This window comes from Chiloscyllium plagiosum, chromosome 5 (genome assembly GCF_004010195.1).
Source record: "Chiloscyllium plagiosum isolate BGI_BamShark_2017 chromosome 5, ASM401019v2, whole genome shotgun sequence".
Classification (NCBI taxonomy): Eukaryota; Metazoa; Chordata; class Chondrichthyes; order Orectolobiformes; family Hemiscylliidae; genus Chiloscyllium; species Chiloscyllium plagiosum.
The window spans coordinates 41,828,661-41,845,725 of record NC_057714.1 but is presented as its reverse complement, the minus strand read 5'-3'; the positions used below and the strand labels follow the sequence as shown (position 1 = coordinate 41,845,725).

At 39.3% G+C, this 17,065-nt stretch overlaps 1 protein-coding gene across 6 annotated transcripts in view; it reads left to right on the top strand.

Moving 5' to 3' along the window:
- The window catches only part of asb4 (ankyrin repeat and SOCS box containing 4), a 44,464-nt gene extending 27,984 nt beyond the window's left edge, over positions 1 to 16,480 (top strand). For 2 of the 6 annotated variants that reach the window (XM_043689909.1, XM_043689914.1), the window contains exons 4-5: positions 4,970 to 5,083; positions 11,970 to 13,682. In XM_043689909.1, the coding sequence (XP_043545844.1) occupies positions 4,970 to 5,083; positions 11,970 to 12,158 (303 nt within the window). In that variant the 3' untranslated portion in view covers positions 12,159 to 13,682. Of the gene's footprint in view, positions 1 to 4,969; positions 5,084 to 10,671; positions 10,812 to 10,998; positions 11,153 to 11,969; positions 13,683 to 14,863 lie in introns of those variants that run through there. The other 4 variants (XM_043689911.1, XM_043689910.1, XM_043689912.1 and 1 more) reach the window with 4 other exon arrangements.
- Positions 16,481 to 17,065: the final 585 nt, after the last annotated feature.

The window sequence follows — 17,065 nt, the reverse complement described above, 5'->3', positions numbered from 1 at the left end:
ATGCGGAGACATTTCTGAATTCATTGCCGCAGAGTGCAGTGGAGGCTGGGACGCTAAATGTCTTCAAGGCAGAAATTGATAAATTCTTGATGTCACAAGGAATTAAGGGCTACGGGGAGAATGCGGGTAAGTGGAGTTGAAATGTCCATCAGCCATGATTGAATGGCAGAGTGGACTCAATGGGCCGAATGGCCTTACTTCCGCTCCTATGTCTTATGGTCTTATGGTCTTAAATCATTTCTAATAAATATTTATGGGTTAGGGTGGGTTATTTGTTGTGGATATTGAGCTCTAAAATATGAACTTATTTGTGATTGGGTCATCATTAGGTTCCCACAATGAGTAGTTATCAAATTTCTTACAGTCGAGAGTGTGGTGCTGGAAAAGCACAGCCGATCGGGCAGCATCCAAGGAGCAGGAAAATCAACGTTACGACATAAGCCTTTCATCAGGAATGAGGCTTGTGGGTCGGGCTGAGAGATAAATGAGAGGGGTATGGGGTTGGGGGGGGAGGTAGCTGGAAAAGCGATTGCTGGATGAAGGTGAGGGTGAAGGTGATAGGTCAGAGAGGGCAGTGATGGACGGGTCCGGAGGGTGATGCTGAGTTGGAGGCTTGGGACTGGGATAATGTGAGGGGAAGGGAAATGAGGAAGCTGTTGAAATCCACATTTATCCCGTGTGGTTGCAGGGTCCCAAGGGAGAATATGAGAATATGAAATCTTCAGCTGACACAATATGATTCTACAACAGTCTAGATTAGAGTGATGCTGGAAAAGCAGGTCAGGCAGCATCCGAGGAGCAGGAAAATCGACGTTTTGGGCAAAAGCCCTTCATCAGGAATAGAGCAATCTACATACCCGTGATAATGTCACTGACAGCTAATGCACTGTCTGGGCTAAGTTGATCATGCTGACTTAGAGCGTTTACCCCTTCTGAAGAGTTGAAACATTTTCATCAGCCATAATAAATTCTCTAGCAGCTTCTGAGAAGAGATTACAGGAAATTTGAGAAGCTCAGAAGGCAGATGTAGAATGCACATACCTCTGGAGGCACTGTCTGGACAGTTGGTCCAAATATAGCCCAACTAAAATTCCTTTACACTAACATGAACAAAGCAAACATTCCTGATATTCATGATATTCACGTTTTCAGTCACAGTTCGACAACTGCAAAATCTATGAGGGAAGAAATTTTTTGTAGACTTCACTGACAACACTTAGGAATAACCATGTGTCGAGCTCATGCACAGCAGTCTGTATGGTGGCCAGACATTCTAAAAGAAAGAGGAATTCCTTTCCCACTGTCATACATGTGCAATGGATAGTTAGTCATAAATGGAGCCCTCATTATTTTCTCATCTCCTTAACAGGTCTTGGAAAGTGTTGATACTAGACTTATATAATGTTCAAGGGAAAGCACACTTGATAGAAATGGATTACTATTCCAAGTGGATAGAGGTTACTAGTTTGCACACAACCACAGATAAGACAGTAATCACAGCACTGAAGAAAATCTTTTGTATATATAAGTTTCCAGATGAAATTGTTTCAGACAACAGTTGACAATTCATGAATGGTGTTTTTTATAATTCACAGCAGAATCAGGAATAAATCATATCATGATTTCTCCTCTTTATCTGTGGGCTATTGGAGAAGCCGAAAAAGCGATAAAAACTAAGGTGTTAGAAACAATGATTTGAATTTAGTTTTACTGAATGGATTTTTACTGGCAGAAGTTTTGATGGGTAATAGATTGAGAACAGAAATTCCATTACTATAGCAAAATCCTAAAACCAATTATCACAACTCAAGAACACAAATAAGGGAGAGAAATTGAGAACAACTGCAAAATGAAACAAATTTATTGAATTCCAGGCACAGAGTGTACTATATCAGTTTGGTAGCAGGCCAAAAGGTTTTGATAAGTGATAGGAAATGAGAAGTTGCAATTCTCCGAAAGTGTACAGCCATGATCTTACATTGTTCAAAGGCGAGCTCAAAGATTCAGAAGAAACAGAAACGCATTGTTTTCCCTGAAGCAGCTGGAACAAATCAATATGATTAACATATAAAATTTGGGGTAATGAGAATAGAATGGCCACCAACTATCACAAATAATGATATGATGGAAGAGTATGACCCTCATTCAGCAATGATGCAAAAAAGATCACAATGAGCTATCTAAGTTTCACAAAGACAAAAGTCAAATTTTATGGGAGCGTGAATGAAATGAGCTATGGTGGAATTGGTGCCAGAATCTTGCAAGAAGCCAACAAGTCTATCTTGATGTTGGGAACAACTCACTGCATCTTTTATGCATTTGCCAAGTGGCAAGCTGAGTTTCTCACTAGGCAGCAGCAATTTCCCAATTTATGGAGACTTACTCTTGTTAAATGCACTATTCAGGGTGCAACTCCCCTCATTAATATTCAGTTTCCTATCTTAGCAAACATGCCAAGAAAGCTAGACATTGTGAATTCTTACTATGGAAACCACAGCAAGTAACTGCTATCTTCAGCTTACCACTTGCTCCAAAGGACATCCATGTTCGACACCAAGTGTCAACATCTCAGGGCACTCTCACTCAGCACCATCCACATGCATTACATCTCCATGGGGATTGACACCTGACCTGTGTCAGCTTCTAAGAATCCTCATGACACATAGTCAATCCGGATCAGTGCTGCACCCTGGGCTATACTGCAAACTTGTCACGCTGCAGCAAGGATTTTATATGTTCAGAGATATACTCCTCTACACTCATCGCATGGAGCAGGCTGCGTCACCAGCCTGTTTACTTGCTGTCATAATGCTGAATCTTCTTGGATGCTCCCACCTTGCCTTGCATTGCCCTGTCTTCCCTTTTTGAGTTTTGCCTCCAGCCAGAGATACCAGACTCAAAGCACTGGTTGCCACATCATTTAGTGTGGACCAAAAATCAAGAAGTTTGACATGTTGGTAGGCAAGCAGGCCTCAATCAAGTCAAGGGAAGTAGCCTTCACTGTGGGGGTCTCAGCACAGTACGTCAAGGACAACCTCTATTAGCAGTGCAGGAGCTTGGAGATGAGCAGGGTTGAAAGTGTGGTCCTGGAAAAGCGCAGCAGGTCAGACAGCATCTGAGGAGCAAGAGAATCGATGTTTCAGGCAAGAACCTTTCATCATTCCTCATGAAGGGCTCCAGAAAACCCAACACTACTGTCACTTTGCCAAAAAAAATGAGTCAGCTCAAAACCTCTGATGTTTGAAATTTGAGTGCAGGGAGATAGTGGCAATGTAAATAGCTTCAAGAAATTGATGAAATGATAAGTTGAGAGAAACTGGAGCTGAGGTGGAATTGGAGTTGTTATATGATGAGAATGCATATGCAAATAAAATAGTGATCTTTTGATGAAAACATTGACATCAAGATATTGAGAAGAGTGGAAGGAATATCAATATTAGAGAGAGATTATGAAAAGATCAGTTTTCTGTGCAATAGTTTGTTAATAAGAACATTTATTGAAACTGTTGAAAATCAAAGACATTACTCTCTGTTAGATAAGGCAGAGGCAGAGAAGCTCTGTTGTCAGATTATGCAAACAGTATAATCTACAAAAGCAGCTTGTATAGTGTAGAATCAAACCCTGAAGCCAAATCTTCATATTACTCAGATCAAATAAAAGTTGTATCCAGGGAAGTAAATCAATCCATGGTGTCAACTCAAACAGCTTTGTAAATACTTCAAAGAGAAATTGGAAAGTGTCCCAAAAATGCATTTTGACATAGAACAGATTATGCTTGCCTTGCATTAACAAACAGTTAAAGATCCATCATCAGAACTGAACACAGATATACACTAGCTCTTCATTACCCCACTTTAACCATAGTTTAAGCAGAGAAGGACAAATGTGCAAAAGTCATGCTCCCAGTATACAGCTTACCCCATGGGTGTGCACGAGGTAATTTAGATGTTCCCACCTAATCATGTTCTGTCAATTATTTTTAATAGACAGAAAAGAAAGCAGAGGGCTCAACTGAATCCTTGATATGTTCTGGTGCTTTGCAGGACCTGATACTGGGAGTATGATTTGATAAAATGATCATAAATGGAACAAATTAAGCCCATTTACTAGACAGAATTAACTGCTGTGGTCCAAACATTATATTTACATCCACCGAAAATTTCCTGGGTCTTTGATGCTGTTAAAGTGTTAGGATCTGGAGAATGTTTCCTAATTTAAATAAAAATGGAATGTGCCTGCATTGCCATATTTTGTGCTCCTGCCATTTGTAGTTAGAAATATGGGATGGATGAGGAAAAGCACTGATCTTCCCTTTCCTACAGTAGCAGAATCCTGATGAGAAATTATACTTGCAGCCAGATAGTGAGGGTAAGAGTTTGTTGAATGTTCCAGAAGCCCAGAAGAAGACACAGAGCTTAGCTTATATTAATTCCCTTCAAAACTAGGCAAAAGTATTGTCAGACTGAGTGTTCAGTCTGCAAGCTAAATATTGTGGGCTTAAATTAAGTTATGATAGTATTCCCATCATTACTTCATGAAGCAGCCTCATGGATCGTGACAATTGATGAGATCTTTTGTCTTTGTTACCTAACTATTAATCACTGATGTAGATGACAGTGTTCGGAGTGTGTGGAACCCAGGCAGGTAAGTGGAGTTGAAATGCCCATCAGCCATGATTGAATGGCGGAGTGAACTCAATGGGCCGAATGGCCTTACTTCCGCTCCAATGTCTTATGGGCTTATGGTCTTATTTACAATCTGTTTCGCAGACCCTCAACTAGAATCCTGACAGGACTACACAAGGGGGTGATGGAGATTTGAGATTCATATCTTCAAATTGTGAGACCAGTAAATTACCCCTTAGAAAAGTTTACATGTTTACCCAGCTAATCGTATGCATCCATGTTTCAGATTCATTCTTCATTTAAACAAAAGAAAAAGTAAAATTTACTTCTTGTTTATATCCAGGTACTACAATCATGCTACAGCTGTCCAAAAGCAGTGGAGGTTATGATCAATTCATATGAATTCATTCAAGCCACGCCAAAGTGGAGGCAAGTTATACCAGATGAGATCCTAGAGGTAATTTTGTTCAACTTCTGTTTTCTTTGCTTGAGGATTCCAACCTTAACTGAACAAAAAAAATCTTGTAAGACTGAATATTTTCTACAAACTAGTCATCACCAAACCCATGGCTCAAGCCAGAACAGGTCTGGAAGTTTAATATCCCAGATTATGAGGCTTGTGGAAACAGGATGGGTACAAGAGGAGCAAGTGTAGCAGTGTTGGTCAAAGATCGTATCTTTGCATTTGAACACGATACAGTTCCTGAATTAGAATCCATATGGTTGGAGGTAAGAAACAGGAAGGGTGGAGTAACCTTACTGGGTATTTATTCTCAACCTTCAAATAGTGGAAAGGAAGTAAAAGAGAGCATTTGTAGGCAGGTTGTGGAGATCTGCAGGACAAGTGATAGTTGTAATAGTTGGTAATTTTGATTACCCTGAGGTAGATTGAAAATAAAGGTAGACTGTAGGGCATGGAAGGGAAGAAGTACCTGCAAAGTGTGCAGGAGAACTTTCTGGAACAGTAAATTTCCAGTCCTACTAGGGAGAGGGCTGTGCTGGATCTGATCTTAGAAAATGAGACAGGCCATGTGGAGAATGTCAGAGTGGGGGAGCATTTGGGAAATAGCGATCATGACATACTAAGATCCAATATTAAGTTGGAAAATGATAAAAATAAGTCAATGATTAAGATCACAGACTGGAAAAGGGCAGATTTTAGGTATCTAAATGTTGAATTGGAACCTGTTGATTGGAAATACATTTTGGCACATAACACTATAGATGAAAATATGAGAATTTCAAAAGGGAGATGAATCGGGTACAAGCTACATACCCATGAGAAGTAAATATGGGGTATCCAAAGCTAGACTATCCTGAATGAATAAGGATATTGATGAGAAAATAAGGAAGAAAAGTTATGATGCATACCAAAATAATAAAAGCAACAGAAATTAGGAAGAGTATCTCAAATGCAGCAGAGAGGCTGAGATTGGCAAGGAAGACTAAGAGGAAGTACGGGGAAAGGATGGCAGGTCACGCTAAAACAAACAGGTCTTCACGTATATGAGTAGTTAAAACGTTAGTGAAGGATAGAGTGGGGCCCATCAGGAAACATGCAGGGTAAGCTGCACACTGAAGCAAAGGGTATGTCAGAGATACTAGATGAATATTTTACTTATGTCTTTACCAAATTTGAAGATGATGATAATGGCTTAGTTGAAAACATGAGTGGCTAGCAACTGAGCAGTATAATGTTAGATAAAGAAGACACGATCAAAAGGCTGGCAGCACTCTGGATAGAAAAGATACCAGGCCTAGATGGGATACATTCTAGATTGCTGAGAGTGTTAAGTCAGCTAATTGTGGAGCCTTTGACAGAAATTTTCCAGGCCTTCCAGAACACAGGGACCTGGAAGATTGCAAATATGACACTTTTTTTTAAAGAAAAGGATAAAGGATAACCCAGGAAATCACAAATCTGTTAGCTTGATGTCACTAGTAAGAAAACTGATGGAGGCTATAATATGGGATAAGGTAAATATACACTTAGAGAAAAATAAGTTAATACTAGACAGTCAACGTGGCTTTTTCTAGGGCAGGTCATGCCTTACAAATCTAATTGAGTTCTTTTACAAGATGATACAGGCAGTGGATGAGGATAGTGACATGGATGTTGTATATTTGGACCTTCAGAAAGCATTTGGTACGGTGCTATAAGGCAGGTTGATTAGCAAATTGGAAACGTATGAGATTGATGAGTCCTTAGCAGCATTGATTAGGAGTTGGCTGAAGGATAGGAAACAAAGGGTAGGTATAGATGAGCATTTCTCAGATTGGAGATGAGTTAGAAGTGCTGTTCCCCAGGGATTGGTGTTGGGACCCTTAATTTTTTGATTTATATAAACAATTGTGAGATGAGTGTTGAGGGCATAATCTCTAAATTTACAGATGATACTAAGCTAGGGAGTATAGTGAATTGTGAGAATGATGCTGAGCAACTTCAAAAGGACATTGGCAAGTTGGCTAAATGGCACCTGGCAGATGAAATTCAATACAGAGAAATGTGAGGTAATGCATTTTGGTAGAAGAAATATAGAGAGATAATACAGACTCAATGATATAACTTTGAGGGTAGTACAGGAGTAGAGGGCCCTTGGGGTTCACGTGTATGATTCTCTGAAGGAGGCCAGGCAAGTTGAAACCATTGTTAAGAAGGCTTATAGAATCGACTATAGGCTTATAGAAAGTGTTTATAAATAGAAACATAGAGCATAAAAGCAAGTAAATGATGCTACACTCAAACAAATCTTTGGTCAGACCATATTTGGGGTTTTGTGCTCAGTTCTGGGTATTTAAGAAATGATGTTAAAGCTCTGGAGAAAGCTCAAAGGAAATTTACTAGAAATATACCAAGAATGAAAGATTTTAGATACAAGGAAAGATTCAAGAGATTGGGCTTATAGTCTTTGTAGCAGAGAAGATTTAGAAATAAATTTATTAAAGGTGTTCAAAATTATTAACAGTTTTGACAGGCCAAAGAAGGATATTGTGTTTCCAGTAATTGGTAAATCAATAACTGGGGGTCACAATTTCAAGATTGTGAGTAAAAAAGTGAGGAGATGAGGAGAAATTTATTTACACACAAAATTGATAGGATTTAGAATTTGCTGCATGGGAGAATGGTGGAGGTGGATTCATAGGAGATTTCAAAAGAGAGTTGGATATATATTTGCAAGTAATGACCTTAGAGGGCTACGAAGATAGAACGGGAGGCTAGAGCATATTGACATGATGGGTCAAATGGCCTCCTTCCATACTGCAAAAATCTATGATTCTATAGTTCTATAAACTAAACTTGATTAAATTCAGATGGGTCAATGCACATGTATATGTGTGCACTTATGAGACCAACATTACTCAGTGATAATGATTTTTGCTATGTCTCTATTATTTTGAATTTTGAACTCTGAATAATTTTTGAGCAAGTATGTTTGTGATGGGTATCCATCTTATGCTCCATTAAAGTCAGCAGAGTGTAAATCAACCCAAACACATTGCATACTTGGCAGGTACAGGTATGCTTAGATCAAGTCAGGATGGATATCCCTGGAGGACAACTAGGATGGTATATGAAGAAGACAGGAAAATCAGAGAGATGTGCAAGAATTTTGCAGATATGACACTTGGAACTTTGATTATCTAAATATCAGCTGTCATAATGTTAGAGTAAATGCCAAGGAAGATGAGAAATTTCTGAAGTGCACTCCTTGATGAATATGTTCTCAGTCCAGTTAGGAAGAAGACATTCATTTCTCAATTTGGTGCTGGGGAAATGAAGTGAGGCTAGTGTCTGTGGGGGACCACTTGGGACAGAGTAATCATCATATCACAGGGCTTAAGTTCATGTTTGAGAGCAGCAAGGAACAAGCTAAGTTTAAATTGGAAGAGGACTAATTTGAATAGGCTGAGTGAGGATCTAGCCAGGGTAGAACAGAACCAAAATTTGACAGGTAAACTGTAAAAGTACAATGGTGATCTTTAAGGGAGAGATGTTTCATGAGCAGGTTAAGTACTTTGAAATAAGATGGAAAGGCAGAGAATAAAAGTCAGGCTTCCTTGGATAACACAGGAGATAGAGAATATGATGAAACAAAGAAAAGAGTACGATGAGTGTCAAATTAATTTTTAAAGTGAGAATCCAGCCCAGTATGAGATTGCAAGTCTTGAAACTTCATATTCTCCAGAACTATAGAGATAATGAAATAATAAAGGGAACTAGTGACAACATGCAGGATGTAGGACAACTGAGGAGCATGCTCCAAGGTCTGTCCACCATAATTCCCCTCCACTCTGTTTGAGGCAAGGTCTATAATCATAGTCCATCCAGAAGCCTACAGTTGTGTGAATATACACTATGGTGCAACTGCAGTTGCCCACAATTTAGCACAATGGCTAGGTTTGTCCGTGCAGTTTGAAATGCCTAAATGATCACAGTATCAGTGTATTAAAACTAAGAAATTACCCTTTATTTAACAGTAGTGCAAAATGAAATGCTTCTCAATAAGTGATCTATTGATGCTAAAACCCATACCACTGCCCCTCAAACCCCTTCAACCCTTCACTTGCCTGACAGGAGCTTCTAGCCAGGACTCCAGCCCCGGTGAGACTGGACCTGCTCCCGTGAGACACCTTATAGATTGAATCTATCTCCCTTTCTCCATGACTGCATCATATTTAAGACATCATGAGATGGCAATCAGCTGACTGTACAGTATGACTCCATAACACGATGGGATTTCATTGGAATGTGATGTCATCAGCTCTGGAATTATAACTGGTTATTTAAGAATTGAACCCAATTAATCATGAATCTCCATCCACTGGGGTCATGATTAATAGGATATCTCTTCAGTCAATCCGAAATCTAAACCTTAATGACACTCACCCAAAAAACTCTCCTATTCCTACTTTGGGTGCAGTCTTTTGAAAGTGGAAGAAGTTTTGGTAAATTCTTCAAAATGATGAGATTTACTTTTATGGTTAGAATGAATTTGTTCAAACCTCCCCTTGTCACCCTCCAAGATCCCACCAGTCTTTACCTCACTGAATGCCTCAAAATCGCTGTCACCTTGGAAAGATAACACCCCATTAATAGTTCCACTGATCTCATTTATTCATTTGCCCATTTCTCCTCCTGAGCCATTAATAAAGCACATTCCAATGCTCCTCCTGACCTTCTACCCTCCTATCACCTGCATTTCTTGACACCACACCACACAAAACCATCTGATTTCTAAGCTTGACCTACTTATTCCTACCTAACCAGGTCCAACTCTCAAACCTTACCCCATGACTTCCGCTTCCCAGTACTGCTGCACACATCTTTGGACATGAGCTTCCCACAGCAAGGACCAAAACCTGGACCACCATCTCCCTGTGACTTTCCCATTCTCAATCCTCTCAGGACAGGTTGCTGTGAGGTCATACTTCTAACCTTTCTTAGACAATGCTGCATTCCTGGACAGCACTCACCTTTTCTCAATTGACTGCACTCCCCTTAGCTGTTTCAGCTTTAACCTGCCCTTCAGCCCCAAAGTCTGCCTCCCAGCTCTTAACCACTTGAGCTGTAACATGGCCTGTAGAGAGTCAGATTCCAACCTTTGACTGTACTTGATGAGTTTATGACATAAGTCTCCCAAGTACATGCAGGTCCTGGCCCTCTTCCATCACCAAACCCTTACCACCTGACGCCTGGAGGAAGAACGCCTCATCTCCTGCCTAAGGACCCTCCAACCGCATGGCATCAATGTGGATTTCATCAGTTTCCTCATTTCCTCTCCCCCCACCTTATCCCAGTTCCAACCTTCCAACACAGTACAGCACTCTGGAACTGTCCTACTTGTCCATCTTCCTTCCCACCTAGCCGCTCCATCTTCCTCTCTGACTTATCACCTTCACCCCCACCGTCATCTACCTATCGCACTCTTAGTTACCTTCCCCCAGCCCCATCCCCCTCTCATTTATCTCTAAGCCTCTTTGGCCCACAAGCCACATTCCTGATGAAGAGCTTATGCTCGAAATGTCGATTGTCCTGTTCCTCAGATGCTGCCTGACCAGCTGTGCTTTTCCAGCACCAAACCCTCGACCCTGATCTCCAGCATTGGCAGTCTTCACTTTCTCCGAGTTTATGACACAACTCAATGCAGCCATCATTTAAAGCTGTATTGTTATCAGGAATAGCAGTAAGTACTTACTTTGTAGTCCAGGATGAAGTGAAGGCTATCAGAAGCAAACCTTGTTTACACTGTCATGTATTTAAAGCAAACAGTTTTCACAATTGGGTAGAAGGCCCACTTATTTCCAACAAATGGGATGCTTGTATATGCTTTTCAATATCTGCAGTAAGGATGATTGACCTGTCTTTTATAGTCAGATTACTTCACTGCAAAACTTTAGCCCAACTTGTGAGAATCTGATTTTTGGAGCTCTTGCCTAATTATGTTAACCCGCCCACCATTCGTCTTACCTCCTACTGGACTGGAAGATTCCACCCTGCGACCCTAATCGGTAAAAAGGACATGATACATGCAAATTGTCACCAGTTTAATATATATCAGTTATATATTAATGTCAATATGCCAATGAGCCTTCACAAAAACAAAATACAGTGCTTGCTGGAAATCTGAAATAAAAATGAAACATGTTGGAAATTCTCAGCAGGTCAGCCACCTTCTTTGGAGAAAAAAAGAGTTAATATTTTAGGTTGCTGGCCTGTCATCAGAGCTTTCTCATTTTTGTTCCTTCACTCTTCAGACAGAACACAGACATTACATTTTTGTGTTACAATCTGTGCATTACAAATTGAATCATGAAGTGTAACTTGAATTTAGTAGTTTCAAAGGAGTAACAAATCAAATCTGAAACTATAGCATTGTTATTATTAGCAACAAAGTAACCCAGTAACCAAATCTATTAAATTTCGATTGGCTTGTTTGAACCATTTTCTTGAATTTGATCATTTCCTCAGCTTAAAGTTCACAAATAATAGCGGCTATCTGCAAATAAAATAATATGGCCAGAAGCTCATTCAAACTTTCAGGCCAGACTTAAATAACCTCGCCTTTCAGGCACTTCCTGTTCCTTCACAATACAGTCTTGACCTCAAAGCATGCTCAGACCCAATAAGATTACTTCTTGTTCTATTCTACTAATGCTTGTGGTGGACCAAAGGAAAATGCTTCAAATGAAATTAAATAAATAAAGCAAGTTTAAAGTTAAAATCACACTAAGTGTATTATCCCCAATAACTCTGTCATGCACCACTCACTCCCTCACCCAGTTTGTGAACCTTTGATTGAGAAAGTTAGTCTTTGATCAATATCGTTTTCTTGACTTTGCAGCAACACTGGGAATTTTATAAATCTCTGTTTGATGTCTGTGGAAGATCTCCACGCTCTCTGATGCACCTGGCTAGATGTGCTATTCGAGCAGTGTTACAGAAAAGGTGTTACAAAGCAGTGCCAAAACTTAACCTTCCACTTCGACTTAAAAAATATCTTCTATTAGAACCAGAGGGTGTGCTCTATTGAGTCTCAAAATTGATAAATGAGTTTCCACACATCACTGGATCTTATTCTTCTAGTTAAATCAACCATTGCACAAAGTTAATGGCCTGGATTTTGTGGTTAGTGATGCAGGAACAAAACTCACTATTCATTATGTATACAGCTACCCACAGACTTACTGTGGGTTTTTCAGCAACAGCTTAGAGTTACTAGAGGACCTTTTCAGTGTGGTGCCCTCTTTAGGAGAATGTGCGTTGTGAGCAGGAAAAGGTGCAGCACAACTCTTACAGAAGCAAGTAGTCTCAACCAGGAAGCATAAATTAAAATATTAAATTCAATGTAAAGTCAGGAACAAAAGCAAAATGAAGTGATGTGAGAAACAAAAAAAACTTGAATTTACATACAGCTTTCCATGACCACGAGACATCTCAAACTGCTTTACATCTAATGATGTCCAAAGAAATGTAGTCACTAATATAAAGTGGCAGCCAATAGATACTGAACAAAATATGACTCACAATGTGATAATAAACAGAAAACCTGTTTATGTGACATTTTTTAAGGCATAAGTATTCACTGGTCACCAAGCAGCTTCTTGGAAATACTGCCATGGTTATTTTTACACCTTCCTAAGGAGTCACGTTTGGCCTCAGTTTAAAGTCCCTATTAATGCATCTGAGTGTCAGCTGTGAATGGATTCTAACCAAGCTGGCCAAACAAGAACTAAGAGACACAAATTTACTTTGTTTATTGACAATGTTAGTCCAAATATCTATTCCCCCTTTATATCTATATATCAATTCATTAATTCATAGACATCATCAGTTTCACTTCTAATCTTAACTGTGTTCAAGATGTAAGGTTAATGTCCAGGGATATGCAGGCTAGGTGGAGTGGCCATGCTAAATGTGGGGTTATAGGGCTATGGTGATGGTGGGGGATCTGTGTGGAATGTTCGTCAGAGGGTCGGCGCAGACTTAATGGACCGAACAGACTCTATTTGCACTGCAGAAATTCTATGATTCTATGAGTGCATTGTTGCTAACTTTGTGGATGACATAAAGATAGGTGAAGGGTCATGTAGTTTTTAGGAGGCAGGGAGTCTGCAGAAGGACTTAGTCAGGCTAGAAAGTGGGCAAAGAATGACAGAGGGAATATAATGTGGGAAATTGTGAGGTTCTACACTTTAGTGGGAAGACGAGGGGCACAGATTAGTTTCTAAATGGGGAAAGGCTTTGGAAATCTGAAGCACAAGGGGACTTAAGAGTACTAGGTCAGGATTGTCTTAAGGTTAACTTGCAGTTTCATTTGGCAGTTAGGAAAGCTATGTTTCAAGAGGGCTAGAATACAAGAGCAGGGATGTGCTGCTGAGGCTGTGTAAGGCTCTGGTCAGACTGCATTTGGAACATGGTAAGCAGTTTTAGGTCCTGTATCTAAGGGCAGATGTGCTGGTGGTAGAAGGGGTCCAGGGGAGGTTCACAAGGATGATCCTGGGGATGAAGAACTTGACACATGAGGAGTGGTTGAGAAATTCGGGTCTGCACTCCATGGAGTTCAGAAGAATGAGGGGGAATCTCAGCAAAACATGCAGAATACTGAGAGGCCTGGATAGAGTAAGTAGGAGAACATCTTTTGACTAGTAGGAGAGATTAGGACCTTCATATAGCCTCAAAGTGAAGGGGCAATCCTTTATAAGGGAGAGGATGAAGAATGTCTTCAGCCAGAAGGTGATGAATTTCTGGAACACGTTGCCCAGAAGTCTGTGGAGATCAAGTCATTGAGTGTATTTAAGGCAGAGATTAGTAAGGTTTTTGATTAGTAAGGTGATCAAGGGATATGAGGAGAAGGCCGGAGACTGCGGTTGAGAAACGTATCAGCCATGATCGAATGGAAGAGCAGACTTAGTAGACTGAATGACTTAATTGTGCCTCTGTATCTTAATTATTTGTTATATTAATGTCAGCTTTGTCCTGTGAGTAAGCCCAGGAGTCAAACTTGATCTAGAACCTTGTGATCTAGTGATGAGATTTTTTTTAAAATGGATGGACTGAGAGAAACAAAACACAGAAAGTAAACATTACAAAAGATAACAGTTAATTTAAATCTCAATGAAAATTCAAGTCTGAAGAGTGAGACTCCGCACTTGTAAATGTAAAATTCAACACTAGAGAGGCTGTTTTGTTAGTAATCGCAATTTATTGCTGCATTAAAAATTCACTTACACTCAAATACATATGCCCTAACTTTTTTAAGTATGTTTAACAAATGCTACTGTGCCTTGGTATTTTAATGCTGAATCTGTTGGTGAGGTACCATGTGGCAAAGCTGTGAAAGAACAGGGTACCTAGGACATCAACCCCTGGATTTAAACACTTAACTGTCCATATGTGGAAGTAGCGATCACTCTTCAATTTACTTTGTAAGAAACGTGAGCTTCAGTTATAATCCAAAATCCAGGCCATTGGATTTTCCTTCGATCTTTTCTGTGTATTAACTGCATGTGCTTATTTATTTTGAATCAAAACAATGTTCAAAGACAATGAGCAAATCTGATTGTGTCGAATATGAAATACACAAAATTAGAGTAAATTGTAAATTCTATTCTATTATTCTATTGTGTTTGTCAAGAAAATCATAATTTCAAAAATGTTTAAGTAACATTAAAAAAAGCGTGTAACTGTGAAATCTTCTTTGACCATCTAAGCTCACACATTTCATCTGTTTGTTAGTTGTTTTCTTTGACAAGTGATTCATCTATTTTAAAAAGTTCCAAGGGAGTCCAGGAACCACAGGTAATTGAAGTATATATTCCAAGATATTTCTCTAACATTGTTGAATTTGTATCTGTCTTACATTCAATATAAGATAACATGATATCAAACAATTAATGACCATTTCTATATGTAGTTCTACATGAGATTTGTTAAATTTATATTTGATTAAATTTATACTCTACCTGTAGTCATTGATGAACACGTAACCTCATACTTTAGTCCTTACGCTTACTTATTACCATCACCTCCTTAAGGTGCCACCCCCAAATGTTTTCATTATTCATTTATTCCATCCCAAATGCTTCCACTTAAAAATCATTCTTGTCTACTGCCTCCACATTCCTAACACCCACCAGTCCTTAGCAGATGGCTTCCTTTCTTTCCTCCTTCAGATCCTGTGTTGAGCAACTCCTCATCCTGGGTGATTTCATTTGCATTTCACCTTGAATCTCTCCTTTTATTTCCCTGCACTTTTGACTCCTTCCTTTATTTTGTTTATTTTTTCTGCCCTCTCTACTTCCATATGCTTGATCAAAGACAAGATGAACTCCTGGCATTCCTCACCCCCCACTTAATCCTTCCTTCTGTGTCCACTCATAGAATGACCCTTAAATGCCACTGCAACAGCACTTTTAAATTCCTAAACTTGGCTTTCTGTTTTTCACAACAACTCTGCGAGTGTCGATTTGTCAATCTCCTGCACATTTGCTTTTGTCCCTAATAAACCTTTAGACTTTCCAAGTGAAGTATTTCCACCTAATGTTATTTCCTTATATTAAGATTAGCCAAATTAGCTCTCAGATCTTAAAATATTAAACTTAATGTTCTCATGGCTCGCCTCTTCTTTGCTTTAAGAGAGGAGTTTGCATTCCTCTGACGCTGGCCAATTATATGCCACATCTTCCCTTTGCCTCACCACTTACAGCTGTACCCTCAGTCATTATGTCCCATTCTCTGAAATATCCCCTTTATACTTCTCTATCTACTGTTCCTTCTTTGAGATGTTCCTTAAAACACCTTTTACCAGGCTTATGAATGCCCCTTCCTAATATCTCTACTTCTTTTAATTTCAAAAATATACTTTATTCATAAAAAATCTCTTTGGTTATATTCATTGTCACAAATGCAGTTCAGTTCTGTACGGTTGCATATCAAGTAAATAAACAAAACATTGGACTCTATCCAAAAAACCATACACCTCTCATACACATATAATACTAATATTTACATATATTTGAGGCATTAAGAGAGTTTTACACAGCATCAAGCTTTATCTTATTTATCTTCACAGAAAGCACTTAGACATGTTTTGGCACATTAAAGACAGTACATGTATGTAAGTTTAAGTTCTTGCTATTGATGTTGCTTTATAATCATAGTTTATCTGCTTATCAATGGTAGCTGCAGAGAATGCTGTCTTCAGCAGGCCATTCCATTTTTTTAACATTTCTGTTCATTCACTTGCAAGGAAGAAAATTCATGTCATGTTAATTATAATGCTACTGCAATTCCATGTATATCTTTGTTGTGACATTAAAGAAATACATCCTTTTAAAAATTCTAAATAAAATTTTCCGCTTTTTAACTTGTCATCTTTTTGTATTCTGTTTCTATGTTTGCTTTTAAATTTTTGTTCAGACTACTTCCTGTCATGCTATATATTTCATGATTTACTTTTTTTGTTGCTCATGTAGATTAGATTATTTACAGTGTGGAAACAGGCCCTTCGGCCCAACAAGTCCACACTGCCGACGCGTAACCCACCCATACCCCTACATTTACCCCTTACCTAACACTACGGGCAATTTAGCATGGCCAATTCACCTGACCTACACATCTTTGGACGGTAGGAGGAAACCGGAGCATCCGGAGGAAACCCACGCAGACACGGGGAGAACGTGCAAACTCCACACAGTCAGTTGCCTGAGGTGGGAAATGAACCCAGGTCTCTGGCGCTGTGGGGCAGCAGTGCTAACCACTTTGCCACCGTGTCGCCCACGGTGTAATCAGATGTATATATTTTTCTAGCTTCATTCTGAAGGTATCATTTATACCTCTAGACATTCCAATCCTGGCTGAATGAAAAATATCTCGCAGTCATTTGAGAGTACTTTACAACGTCAGATCATTGGAATTTGCAGTTCAGACTCTTATCTT